The sequence below is a fragment of the Eretmochelys imbricata genome, chromosome 6 (genome assembly GCF_965152235.1).
Source record: "Eretmochelys imbricata isolate rEreImb1 chromosome 6, rEreImb1.hap1, whole genome shotgun sequence".
NCBI lineage: Eukaryota > Metazoa > Chordata > Testudines > Cheloniidae > Eretmochelys > Eretmochelys imbricata.
The window spans coordinates 77509160-77524116 of record NC_135577.1 but is presented as its reverse complement, the minus strand read 5'-3'; the positions used below and the strand labels follow the sequence as shown (position 1 = coordinate 77524116).

At 38.4% G+C, this 14957-nt stretch overlaps 1 protein-coding gene across 3 annotated transcripts in view; it reads left to right on the top strand.

Moving 5' to 3' along the window:
* Positions 1 to 14322, top strand: part of CDIN1 (CDAN1 interacting nuclease 1) — a 182198-nt gene extending 167876 nt beyond the window's left edge. For all 3 annotated transcript variants that reach the window (XM_077818946.1, XM_077818945.1, XM_077818944.1), the window contains one exon: positions 11420 to 14322. In XM_077818946.1, coding sequence (XP_077675072.1) covers positions 11420 to 11555 — 136 coding nt within the window. In that variant the 3' untranslated portion in view covers positions 11556 to 14322. The remainder of the gene's footprint in view (positions 1 to 11419) is intronic.
* The last annotated feature ends 635 nt before the right edge of the window (positions 14323 to 14957 follow it).

Here is a 14957-nt window from a genome sequence, read left to right as displayed (position 1 = left end):
TCCAACGTGGAAGGAGGCATTTGCTTCCCTTCTGGATGGATGTGTGGTGCCACAGTAATGGGCAGCACAGTTGGAGAACAGATGAGGCAAATAGGTGAAGATGATAAAGATTGGTTTTCCCTTCTTGCATGAGTTTGTTACCTGTATGGCTCATGCTTATGCATAATTCTGTGTTTAAGTGTAAAATAGTTCTGCCTGTCAATTATACGCCATAGTATGTTTGGCAGTTAAACTGCTAAGGAACATAGTGTGAAGTTGCTCAGCATGATTTGCTATCCAGTCTTGGACTAATTCTATGATTTGGGAAGTTGGAAGCACAAACGAGCTGTGTTCCATTTGTTAGTTCATCTGTTCTATTGTTTGTTTTATTGTATATTCGTGTGTAAGGATTCTAAATGTTTATCTATCTATATCTATCTATATATATTTAATATGGAATATCCTCTTCAGTGCTGATTCTGGGAACTGCATTCAGCAAGTTGGGTATTTACTCATGTAATGCATTCATCTATTGAAATGTTTTGCTTATCATAATTTGCTGATCAATTTTTCAGATTAGCAGCATAATTTTGCAAGTTTTTTTTATAAACCATGGGGTAAGCAGTTCAAAATATCCTGTTAAATATAATTTTGGCACATGTTAGTACTCTGGCAAGGACAGAAGCCTGATCAACAGCTGCATAAAAAGAAAGCACTCACAGATTATTCAGATATCATCTTGCACTGGTTTTAGGACAGCCTATTAGTTCAAGCCTTAAAAATAAACAACTATTAATCACCTAATGGCAATGTGAGTTGGCCAGCACTTTTGGCTGCCTGGATCTAAGTCTAACCATATTCAATACCTTGTCTCATGTTTTCTGTCACCCAGGATAAGAGGCAGTTTACAGGTAGGCATTCCTTTAAAAGAAGAGTGTTACAAGCATAACCAAATGTTTAAAATAACTTCTCTCAATGCAGATATATAGCTTAAAACTTGTAGAAATCAAACAATAGTGAGCTCGATCAGCAGTCTTTGCATTGCAACTAATAGACATTAAGGTTTCTCACTGAAACTATAGAATAAGCAAGAGCCTCAAAAAGCATTGTTTTATTGTATGGGTTTTAATCAGAAAGTAGAAATTTGGCAGGATCTTATTCTTCCCCAAATACGTTTACTTTGGCTTCTTCAAAAATAAATATGACAATTGTTTAACTCAATGAGTAACCGTTAGTCACCTTCTCAAAGGACAATAACTAAATAACTCTTGCAGAGTCTAACTTGGAGTGGTAAGATGGATGGCAAGCATGTGACAGTTCACATGACTGGAAATTAACTGATGGGTGGCAGGAAGGAAAAGTGCTGCTCCTTTGGATGGGTTTATGTTTTATAAGTCCCATGTTACTGTGTTTTCAAATGTACAGTGAGGAAATGCAGAACCCTGGAAGACATCTTTCAGTGCGAAGTCCCTTTTAGACTGCAATCTAAATACATAAATGTGACAGAATAATATAAAGCGTGCACACACACACACACACACATACTCTACTGAAAGCGCTCAGAATTTTTTGGAAGTCATTTTAGAAAGTTTTCTGATAGTTCTATTGTCATCTGTGCAACTAGTTATATCTCTTTTACTGTTTTTAGTTTGTTTAGGTTTTTTTAACTTCTCCCACTTCTCCTGTAGTAGGGATGCCCAAACTGTCTTATTAAGGAACGGTGCCCTGAGCTGACAAGGATACACAGAACATCACATTTCTCTTTTAGGGAGTTTTCACTTAAACCTGAATCCAGTAGTCTAGGTGGATAAAGTCCTTGGACTGTGCTTGCCTCTTCTTTGGGGCGCCCTTTTTAGCTCTAAGCCTTAACCTCCTAACTGGTCATTAGAACTGACTAATTGCCAGGAGAGCAGAAATAATTAGTATCCTCCAAAATGAGTATGATTGGTGAGGCATAATCCACCAAAGGCCAGTGGAATGGCCAGAATCAAGCACAATTAGACACAAGCACAATGAGAATCACTACCTCTACTGGCCCACTTGCTCCCAAATGTTTTCTTTTGAACTTCACTTAATTACCCAGAAATATGTCTTTACTATCTTACATTCTCATCACCTAAACCCCAGTACTGCAAGAAGCTTAGTAGAGGCACAGAGGGGCATTCACACAGATCTCCTTACAGGATCAAGGCCCAAGTGTCTTAGGCCTCAAGTACTGTACATAACGTTGAAGTCAATGGGACTTCAGCACAAACTTTACTGAATCAAGCCCTTAATGAGCAAAATCACACACACTGATCAGTGTCTCAAAGATTTTGCAAGAAGAAAATCGTCTTTTTGAGTAAAATTTAGGTTTTGACATGAACCCATGTAAGCCAGAGAAATTAAAAGTTCAGTCAAGACCATTTTTTCTTAACACTCACTGTCCTTGAGCCAACGTGCCTTTTCTTTCTCACTCACTGTGTCAGCCTTCACTTAGCAAGCCTTGATCCTTGAAAATCTGTGTAACCTTAATATTATTTAATCATAGCTTTTGAAAGTTAATTTCCATGAGAACTATTTAAAAAAAAATCTGTCACTGAAGATTATAAAAATCCTTTTATTTGCCTGAGAGAACAGTTCTCAGCTTTGAACGAATTCCATAGGTGAATAATGTATTTTGACAGTTTGTTTATTAAAAATGCATTATGCAGCCAAAAGTTAAATTGTGTTTATAATATTTTTAATGACGGTGACTTACACAATATCAGTCCATTCTATCAATACATATTTATGATTTGTACTGTGTAAATTTTAAAATGTCTTTTTAACATGTTTCCTGGTATGCACATAAATATCGCATGGCTTATTTTTATTTCTCAGAATGCCTAAAGTATTTAAATCATATTGTAAGTTTGATTAAATGTGGCCAACAAAAATGCTAAATTTTGACTGATGCCTTAAGAGCCTTATCACACAGCTAAGAGGCTGCTAGTGTAAACAAAAGCTCATTAAAATTTAATAGTATTCAACAGAGGCGTGACTACAGGGACACTGGGGGCTGCTATTAGTCTCCATCCACCTTCCTTCCCTGGATAGCCCCGACATTCCACATTCCCATAGTATATTGTATCAGTGTCCAATATTCATTGGAGATTTCTGCACCCTTATCAGTCCAAAGGAATTTTCATTTCTGAGTTATAACCTCCTTGAAAATGGGGACACTAATAAAATTTCTAGTAGACATTAAAAGAAAATCCTGGTCCTGTTGTAGTCAATGGGTGTTTTTCCATTGACTTCATTATAGGTCAAATTTCACCCGACTGCATAAAATAGATTTGGTAATTTTACTTGAAGCAGGACAAACCTTGAGACATAATGCATTGTTAAATTGCCCACTGAAGTCAATGGCAAAGCTTCCATTGACTTCCAACATTGCTTGATCACTCCCAAATGACTGCCTGTTTCCTAAATGATCTTTCTTCATCAGCTTGCCTTTGCTTTAATGCACCTATTAAGTTAGTGTGTTCTGTGTCTTGAGCTGTGTTTGCAAACCAAACATATTTTGTTTATTGTGAAGTATTTTTATAAGGTGAGAATATTTATTATGTAATTTAAGATAGCCGGGACCTGGAATAGGTGTAACCTTGTGAGGGTTGGACTAGTGATAGATTTATAACATGAACACATATCATCCTCCGGTTATTTGACTTTGCCTAACATGAGAACAACTCCAATAGCCGCCTTTTTTTTTTTAAACCAGACTTCAGTAGAGCCAAAAAATATAAATCTATATGACGCCTTGAAGGTAACTTCTATTTGAATTATGGGCTGCCTTGTGATTGGTTCAGCAAATGGACTAGAGGATTACAAAAAGTTTAAGAAAAATATAGTCACTTTCAACCATGTCCAAAGTTTGAAAGTGCCCCTTTTTATGTAAAGGTACCGTAACTTAATTTTTAAAAATATTCATGTTTGTTTGTATTCAAAAGTAAATCAATCCTTGTGCAATGGAAATTAAATCCCTGCCAAGACATGCAAGGCCATATCTCAGCAGGTGTAAATAGGGCTACCTGTAGGAAAGTCAAGTGGAGCTATGCCAGTTTATACCAACTGAGAATCTGGCCTGCAGTTGTTGGTCTGTCAGAATACTCTCGGCCCACACCAAAATTCCTTCCAATAATAAGAATACAAGAGATGTAAGTTTTAGGCATCACTGCACAGGAGATAGATAGATAGATATTAATCCAGTGCTTTTAAAGAACTATGTTAAAATTGTCTTAAAAACCTTTTATTTATTATAATTTACTTTTATAGTAAATAAGTTATGAAGTCCAATTGGCCTTGCTGTCATTCTAATTGTACACAGTCAGACACATGCATAAATGCACATGTACATTAGCTATAAACATACATACACTCACATTTCACTAGGAGAGCTTCTCAGAATGAGAAATTATTTACATTACTATCTGGGAATACATGTAGTATACAGCCCACCTACGACAAATAAACTAAGACTAAATAAATAAATAAAGTGAAAGTTATTAAAAACAATTACAAGCTGTTTTACATTTCTGCTCAGTATTGAGCTGTGTGTTGAAAATGCATTTTTCATAAAACCACATGCAAGGCTTTTTGATGGTGAAAGACACAACTACCAATGCTCACATGTCTGGGCATATCCTTAGAAGCTAGCATGGACCCCACACAGACATTCCAGAATAAAAGGCAATTACTAGAGAACAGTTTGTCTTTAAGTGAATGTGTGATATTCCACTCAACCACTTTGATGAATAAATAAGTCTTTTTCCTTTCTAGGACAAAAGTGGTTCTGCAGAAGGGCAAGTTAAAGCCTGATTCACATTTTGCTGATTTTTATGTGATTTCTTGAGTTAAAATGAGGATTTGTGCATGTAAAATTTCAATAAAAGATCATAAACGATTTTTAGGAAATAGAAGAAACCATCTGGCTTACTATGCTTTCTGCTCCCCCCACTACTCCCAGAATTCCACCGTTCTAGTTTTTCACCATACCCCTGTGAAATCCCTCCTTCTTAGGAGCAAAGCTCAAAGTCTCAGGGCTTGTTGACATGCAAAGAAAGCTGCATTGGTTTAACTAAAGGTTTATTTTATAATCGATTTAGTTAAAACAGTGCAAAAGGCTGTGTGGACACTCTCAAATCAATATAAATCTGGCTTATTTATCTTACATTAATTAGAAATCAGTTTAAGCTAAACCACTTAAGTCACTCTCAAACTGAAATAAGCCCTGGTCTACACTAGGACCTTAGGTCGAATTTAGTAGCTTTAAATCGATGTAAACCTGCACCTGTCCACACGATGAACCCCTTTATTTCGACTTAAAGGGCTCTTAAAATCGATTTCCTTACTCCACCCCTGACAAGTGGATTAGCGCTTAAATCGGCCTTGCCGGGTCGAATTTGGGGTACTGTGGACACAATTCAACGGTATTGGGCTCTGGGAACTATCCCAGAGTGCTCCATTGTGACTGCTCTGGACAGCACTCTCAATTCAGATGCACGATTGTTTGCTGTTGCTCTGACGCAGGGAGGGGCGACTGATGACACGGCTTACAGGGTTGGCTTACAGGGAGCTAAAATCAACAAAGGGGGTGGCTTTAACATCAAGGAGTATTTCAGGCAGGACTTCACGGAGGGTTCCAATAAGAAATGGTGCACCTAAGTTATTGTTCTTATTGGAACAAGGATGTTAGTCTGGCCTCTGATAGATACATGGCTAGATTTACCTCGCTGCACCTTCTCTGTGAGTGACTGCAGTGTGACCTAGAGGAATGAGTCCCCTAGACGGGGGGCAAAGGGTGGGGGTTGCAAATGAGTACAAAACAAATCTGGTCTATTTCTTGTTTTGATCCACTCCATCTATCTTTTACATCTTTAGCTGGCAGCAGACAGTGCAGAAGGACTGCATGCCATCCACATCTCATGGCTGCTCGGCAGAAGATGGTACAATAGGACTGCTAGCAATCCGTATCACCTGCCTACTCACCATAAGATGGTTCAATAGGACTGACTGCAGGACTAAAGAGAATGACTTGATCAAGTCACTCCAAATTTAGTCCCTGCGCCCATGTCTGCCCAAGCGCTCCTGATCGACCTCACACAGGCGACCAGGAGCACCTCGGACATGACGATGACGGCTAGCAGTCCTATTGCACCGTCTGCTGCCACAAGGCAATGGGTTGCTGCTGCTGCGTAGCAATGCAGTACCGCGTCTGCCAGCACCCAGGAGACATACGGTGACAGTGAGCTGAGTGGGCTCCATGCTTGCCGTGGTATGGCGTCTGCACAGGTAACTCAGGAAAAAAGGCGCGAAACAATTGTCTGCCCTTGCTTTCACGGAGGGAGGGAGGGAACCCAGAATCACCCGCTACAATGTTTTAGCCCCATCAGGCATTGGGATCTCAACCCAGAATTCCAATGGGCAGCGGAGACTGCGGGAACTGTGGGATAGCTACCCACAGTGCAACGCTCTGGAAGTCGACTCTGGCCTCGGTACTGTGGAAGCACTCCGCCGAGTTAATGTACTTAGAGCATTTTCTATGGGGCCACACACACTCGAATATATAAAACCGATTTCTAAAAAACCGACTTCTATAAATTCGACCTAATTTTGTAGTATAGACGTGCCCTAAGAGTGTATACAGAGGGTTTTACACTAGGCTAACTATCTGTTTAAAAACTGATTTAAGATAAACTAATTCATCTGTAAATCTCCCCACTGTATTTTCCACCGAAAGCATCCGATGAAGTGAGCTGTAGCTCACGAAAGCTTATGCTCAAATAAATTGGTTAGTCTCTAAGGTGCCACAAGTACTCCTTTTCTTTTTGCGAATACAGACTAACACGACTGCTACTCTGAAACCTAATTCATCTGTGTGTTCAAAAGGCCTCAATGAGGCCCACTCTCTGATAGCATATTTAATATGTTTATTACCTTCATATGAAATAGTCTTGCCACTGAGTTTTCTTCTATGTGGAGCTATTCAAAATGTTTGTAACAAAAACCCAAACTAGCTAATACTCAGCTGTTTTTTCTGTTTCCTTTCAAGTTTGAAAAGTCAGCCAATATTTGTTTAAAAAAAAAATTGAGCTTCATAAAAACAGGCAAAACTAGTTTCATGTTGAGTTTTGGGGTTAGCTTGCACTTGGGATTTACAGGGTGTGAACTACTGTGAAACAAAACTGAAGAGAAGATTCACAGGAGTACCTGTTAACCAAAACTGGAGGTTTACACAGTTCTACTGGGCAAAAGCAAAGTCTGTAGGATTCTGCACCTAGCTCCTTAAGAGCTGATTTCTTCTTTGTTGCCCTGAGCTGCACCTTCTCAAAAAATTAATATCCTTCCTGTGGTATAGTGACCTGTATTGCATACAGTATTCCTGATGGAGTCCTATACAGTGACTGTAAAACCATCTTTTGCTTTGTATTCTGAAGATTTTTCTCAGAATTGCCAGGTTGGTCCCACTTCCTGTGGCATGCAGAGCAAGCTCTCTGTCATTTGAACTAGTTCTCCTGTGTAAACCGAAGTTGTCAGCATTGGCCCTGCAAGGAAGGTTAGTCTCCAATGTATTAAATGTTGTTATTAATCTATAAATAAGTTTTTAGCCTGACTCTCTAATTTGCAGTGTTGCATTTCAGTCTCCACAGTGTCACATGTACAACTTCGGAAGGAGTCAAATTAAAAAGGGTGGTTCTTGCTCCTTGCTTGCACTTCCATGCCCCATCCTCTACATAAAAAAGGTTAAACGTCTTTTCAAATTAAGGCAACTGTAATTAACCACTGGCATTGTTTGAGATTTGCCAGCTCTGTGTGTTAATGAAAGAGAAATTAGCTCTTAGCAGCAGGGGCTCCTCAAAGTCAGTGGCAAATGCTTACTGTGCCAACAAGTTAATTTTGGTTTTAAGTGCTCCACTTAAGTCATTTTTAATACAGTATGGCTTGTATCTGATCATATATATGCTATCTCTGATACACAGTCATAATATACAGGATTATACCAATATTATGAAAAGATATAGCATGGGCAGAACTAGTTAGCGAATAAAGGTCTAATACAGGATTGAGGGAATAATTTCACTGATTAACTAAAGCCAGGAACCTGCAATTGACTCACTGGACACCCTTAAAAATAAAGCTTTTCATCAGAATTCGCATTTCTGAACCCGTTGCTAGTTGCAGCCAATATAATGAAAAGTGTCATTTGTGGCACTAACAACGAGGAGTCCTTGTGGCACCTTAGAGACTAACAAATGTATTTGGGCACAAGCTTTTGTGGACTTGTTGCACGGTTTGGAACCAGATGGGTTTGGAACCAAACCCTGCAACAAACCCCAGTGCCAATTCTGTCTGCATATCTATTCAAGGGACACCATCATAGGACCTAACCACATCAGCCACACCATCAGGGGCTCATTCACCTGCACATCTACCAATGTGATATATGCCATCATGTACCAGCAATGCCTCTCTGCCATGTACATTGGCCAAACCGGAGAGTGTCTATGCAAAAGAATAAATGGACACAAATCTGACGTCAACATTCAAAAACCAATAGAACACTTCAGTCTCCCTGGACACTCAATAACAGACTTAAAAGTGGCAATTCTTCAACAAAAAAACTTCAGAAACAGACTTCAACAAGAAACTGCAGAACTGGAATTAATTTGCAAACTGGACACCATCAAATTAGGCCTGAATAAAGACTGGGAGTGGATGGGTCACTACAAAAACTAATTTTCCCCTGCTGATACTCGCACCTTCTTGTCAACTGTTTGAAATGGGCCACCTTGATTACATTGGCCTCATTAGCACTACAAAAGTTATTTCCACCCCTTCTTGTCAACTGTTGAGAATAGCCCACTTCCACCCTAACTGAATTGGCTGTTAGCACTGATCCCCCCACTTGGTAAGGCAACTCCCATCTTTTCATATGCTGTGTATTTATACCTCCCTACTGTATTTTCTACTCCATGCATCTGATGAAGTGGGTTTTAGCCCACAAAAGCTTATGCCCAAATAAATTTGTTAGTCTCTAAGGTGCCACAAGGACTCCTCGTTGTTTTTGCTGATACAGACTAACACGACTACCCCTCTGAAATTTGTGGCACTGACAGTTCAGTAGAAACTGCTTTACAATCCCTTTTGAGTGGGCTTGGAAGTATCTATTTTAATGAATAATTGTAATTTCAGATACAAATTACAGTTTATATGCAGTGACAAGTGCCTTTTACCACATGAGTTTTCAGATAGTTGTGCAGATTGAAACAAGTCAAGTTTCCTTAAGCACTAGGGAAGAGCAGCTGCTCATTAGCACTGGGTTTTTTTTACCTGGCAAACGTTCTAGTAATGAACAAGTACCACGTGTATGTATGTTTCATAGCCTCTGACTTGCATAAAACAGTCCATTAAAAATGCACAATGCATTCTCTTTATGGGTGTATGTGTTTTTGGTCTGGTTTGTTTTTAAAATCTTTCAGGTAGAATACTTACTGCCTGCCCAGTTACATATTCCTTTGAAGTGATTGGTTTGAACACACTTCTCTGTAAAAATATTAGGGCCAGATTGTGGCAGTGAATCAATGCCTTACATTGGAGACAGCATGAAGCTTCACTACCCTAATGGGAGCACCAGGCAGCAGTATCTCTCAACACACTCACCAATTTGCTCCCCCCTGTGGCTGGGCCAGCTGTGTTTGTTGATACAGTGAGGAACAGCAGGCTGTTGCCCTGCATGTGCCTCACAGGGCACTAGCCAAAAGCAAGGCTTATGTTCCAGAGAGCACAGGGATGGCAAATGTTGCTGGCCATCTATAGAGTGCAACTGCTAGGAGAAGGGTGCTGTGTTCTTCCACTCCAGCCACAATCTGACCTATAATACATTTCTAAAGAAACTTCATTTTCTGTCTATATTAGTATGGCTAAATCTGTAACAGTAATAACGTCTTGCATTTCCATCTGAAAAATCACAGAGCTTTCCAAACTAATATGCAAACTATGTACGAAGAATGCTTCCTCTGCAACTGAAATGCACCCGCCTCTGGGGTGGAAGGTAGCAGCCATAAAACGGTGCTTAACAACACTACACAACAGTTTTGGAAAGTAGCACACAATACCTAATTGAAAATGCAGGGGGAATCTACAGAGTTACTTCCTTTTATGTTTGTTCCATTACATGAGCACATCAAATAGTTTTCCTCAGTTCAGTGTTGGAAAGAAACCACCCTAATGAAGCCAGTCTGGCACTACCCAGTGTTTTGAGAGCTTCTATTGTCTGCTAAGTGGACTTTTCAGTTATTGTGCATCCCCCGACACACTTTTATTATAATTAAACATCAACAAAAATTGGCTACCATATTGGTGTGAGTCCTGAGCACAGTTCTGTGTATAAACCATTAAATGATATTCTATTGAACGTTTTCTTGTACATACAGTATCTAATAGCTCATCCTCCACTGTCGTTTTTGGCAAGTTCACTATAGCATATAATAAATCACAGAAAGAAAAAGCTTTTTGGCCTAACATTGTACAGACTGCTGTAATGTAAGACTACAGAAAGTGGTTCTGTTTTTAGACATCCTTTTACTAACCCAACATTCATAATTTATGATTTCACTGTAAAATTCCTGCAACACTACACCAAAAGTAGTGCTGCCCTTTAATTAAGTGCTCTCAGTAGGAAAAACGTGAAACTGATGTGCAAAACATATCGCTGTACACAATGATTGATAGTGATTACTTCTTTATGAACCCAGCCTCAAGGTCTGAACTTCCTGATGGGTAAAATAGTCCATGGGGCTACTTCCTGAGAGTGCCTAGTGGGGATCAGTCAATGTTAGTAATATCTGAGGAATTCCTGAGGCACGTTTTAGAGACATTGCAGTAGAAACTTTCTATGGACTGTGCTTTGCCTTTAACAGTTACTTACTCATTGTAGAGATTATATTTTCAATCATTGTTGATCTTTACTGTACTGAAATTCACATCATCTGAGGTTTTATGTAAACCCATGTATTTTTAATGCTTAAATGTCCAGATCTGAAATAAATGGAGAGCAAGGGAAGAGAGGCTTCTGTATGTCTCACACAGTTATTAAATGTTATTACAAAGGCACTTAGGGGTCCGTTCTTATTGCTGGTTAGTTATATGTTCACAATGGTAAAAGTGTGAACTAAACAAATATTTCAGTTTGCTGTAAGACTCTAAATAGCATTTTTATTCATGGAATCAGATATTACTTAAATGTAAAACAATTCTACCCTGATTAAATGAAAATCTTGAAAATTAAATGTAGGTAAACTCCAATTTTAGAATAAAATCAACAATGCATGTGAATTACTCATTCCTGGCCTGGGACTGTGGACTCTTTTTTTCTTCTGTATATGTGATTTTATGTTATATTCTTCTCATTATGTAATAGATTTGGTCCTGGATTAGTCATCTATTGGTATGGATTTATTGAGGAGTTGGACTGCCATCGTGAACGTGGTATCCTGCTAAAAGACTGCTTTCCTACTGATATTGTAACTCTGCGACACAGCATGGCTCAACACTGATGTTGGAAGAGAAATTGGGAGGAAGAGGTGAATCCGGAAGCAATTTTACTTTCCTGCACTGTAAACTACTGGCAACATCTGCCCTGAACTTCAGCTGAACTCCTGCTGCCTGTGATCACACGACTACCTCTTTAGACAAACATATCAAGAGTTTCTGTTTTGCCTCAGCCCTCTGCTGTTGTGAGCAGCCAAAAACTACAGACACAACCCACTCATTATCAGCAGTTCTGTCTCTGTCAAACAGTTAGTTTATAGATAGTCATAATCTTTCTTCCTTCCGGATGGCTTCTCCTTACATACTAAACAAAAGAAAAAATGTGGAGGCTGAAAGGTGTGACTTTCAATTCTCCTCCCTGTGTTATGGAGTCATCTTAAAGAAAGTGCTTTCTGTTTTCTCTCACATAACTTCGTTAAATATTAAAGATCTGGCTCAAACACACACACAAGCCAGGAAATTTGGTTAAGGCTGAAACTCCCTACTTAACACTCACATTGTGTCACTTGGTGCAATTCATATGGTAAAAGAGGATCACATCATCTTTAATGCCTTGTTTGCACTCTGAATTTCCTGGCTTTTGTAGCATTAAGCCAAACAGCTACTATTATTCTAATATAATGATTGGTGCATGAATTTCCTCATTTGTAAATGTTTGCTTAAAAACAAAAGAATCTGACATTCAATTTTTTAAAAATATTTTTCCTTAAAAAGAGTCAGCATTTATCTTGTGTGTGTATGTATGTATATATATATATATATATATATTTGGGAAAATGTGTGGTGCATACTAATGTGTACCTTAAAAAGTATTAAAAATAATTGGTAAAGCACATTGACCTCTTTCAGCATTTTTGGCATATCCTAGAAATCTCTACTGATGGATCTTTTCCTTGGTTGATTTTAAGCAAATAATTTGAGTAGATCTGCGTAGGCCTCATGATGTGCAGTTTTCCGGCACGTGAAATCCAAGAAGACCGTGTATGAAACTTTGTACCTGGTTGATGTATTCTGAGAGTATCAGCCTGGTGTGCAAGGAGAGAACCAAAAGGTAAACACTGGATTTGTTGGATGGAGAATTCATCTAAATAAGCACACCATCTCCTGAGTGCTATTGTTTCCTATTCTCTTCTTCCTGATGGAACTGCCAAGGCTGGAAGTGTCTAGAGATGGCGGTGGGCTTCCACCATTATAGAAATTGTGAGGGCTCCTTTCTCGTCTTCTTTTTACACTCATCACCACAGAAAAGAGGGGTCGTGTTCAGCCTAACTTCTGCTCTCACAGCTAAGAGATGGTCAGACAAGACATCTCTTTGGGCTGGTAGCCTTTTTAAGACCCTTTCCTTCCTAACAGTCAGCCAGGGAAAAAATTAATTTTTGAGGAAGCTGATAGAAACACCACAAATGCTGAACATCTCTTCTCTAACCAATCACAAGAGCCAAACAAAGCTATAGACTCCATTTTGGGAAGGGGATTTGATAAGAAGTCTCATAAAACTACCACTCCCAAAGGGAAATTCCTCTCAGAATAGGAAGTTGAGTTGCATACTCAGCTTCTCTTGAGTAACAGAAGCTCTCAGAATCTCAACAGAGAAGCTGTTTGGGGTCTGTAATATTTTGAAATTGTGCACAAATTTTCAATCCAAAGTAAGAGATGCAAAGAAAGTGTATGAAACCACTTTTTTAACTTTAAAACAACTACACAGCTTATTTTTAAACAAACTTTCAAATCTCACTTTTATACTGAACTTTGTGCCAAGTTTTAGCATGAATTTTGTTTATACGGCCAATTTAGAAATCCCTTCTTTTTTTTTTTCCTCTAGGAAAAAATAGCTTTAATAGTATTGATACATCCTTTGCTGTACAGGCAAGAGTACACTAGCGTTGCCACAATACCATGAGTTACCTACATGGCAAAGATTATCTTACTGTTTCTGAATGTTACTTTAGAAATACCAATTTTCAATGAATCCTTTTTTTTTTTTTCCAAACACTTGTAACTCATTTATGTTTCAACTATTACACTTACTTTATTTTTACCTGATAGGCTTTATGAGTCTGCACATAAAGATAGGCAGAAGCAATCTGCAGAGTGTACCTCCCTAAGGCTACACAGAAGCAACATTTAGGGTGCAACTGCCCCTGGGACATACAACTCTGGTTTAGGTTAGTAGCGTGTGTAAAATCAAGAATAGAAAAAAAGAAAGTAATAATCAACCATTGTTCCATTAGAAACTCAAAGCAATAACTGCTTACATGAAGCAGGTTTTAAGGACAAAACTGAATCTATTTTAGCTAATGTCTGTGCATTGTGTTGTATGAAATCATTTCTAACAGTCTTTACAAGATGCCCTGTACTACTTTTTCTTTTTGAATAAATTACATTTATCTACACAGATGTTGAAAATTCTGTTCAGCCCTCATTGAATCTTTAATTTGTTTAATATAAAAACAAATATAACAATGTTGAGGGTGCACAAATAAAAATAAGGTTATGCTTGTACAGTATTTGTTTGTTTTTCCCCTACCTGATGCTGCAGTATAACAGCTTGAAAGGCAATAGTGGAGTCCTTAATCAGAGCTTTGACCATTCCTTTATATATTGACCCTCTTAAAATCTGTGTATTCAAATGCTGATGAAATAAGCCATAAAAACGTATGTGCTCTGCTAATTCCAATTGCATGTGCTGTCCTAGCAAGCCTTGCTATCACAAACCTTATTATACTGTGTGCCACCATTTTAAATGGTAAGTACAAAACATTTAAAAAATAAAACCGCATTGTTATTCCTACTTGTATGTTGTAAATGTTCTCTGTGTATTTTCTCAGTTTATCAGATGTAAATATCAATTCTAAGAATAAAAAGGAGAAACTACTGCTTTTTTTACAATGCTATCGTCATTAGAACCTTAGCACTGCAGCCAAATCCAATTCTATGGAGTATGCTGCAGTGGTGCTAATGAATTATGCCAAGCCAGAAAACAGAAGTGTGCATAAAACTGAATGATGGTCTCACTGGCATATATAGACTTATCAAGCATCTGCTCTTACAAACGCTGTAATACTGCCTGCTCCAAGCCTTAGAAATTGATACGATTGTGTGCAATGAGTTCAATATGGAAGTAAAACTTCCCGGTCCAGCAGGAATGGCACACAGGCATACAGGTCACGCTGAAAATGACAGAGTCTGGGTTAAACAGAACAAACTAATTATCTTTCCTGCATTCTCGGGATAAATAATAGTTCCTCTAAAGCCAGCTCAAAACCAAAAAGCTTGGTGTAAATAGTAAAAATCTGGGCTACATGGAAAGGTGAACCGACAGGTGCATATATTTTAAACCTGTTGATACCTTGTCACTATTTCACTTCAAGTATGTGCACAGTAAATTAATACTTTGTTTCTTGTTT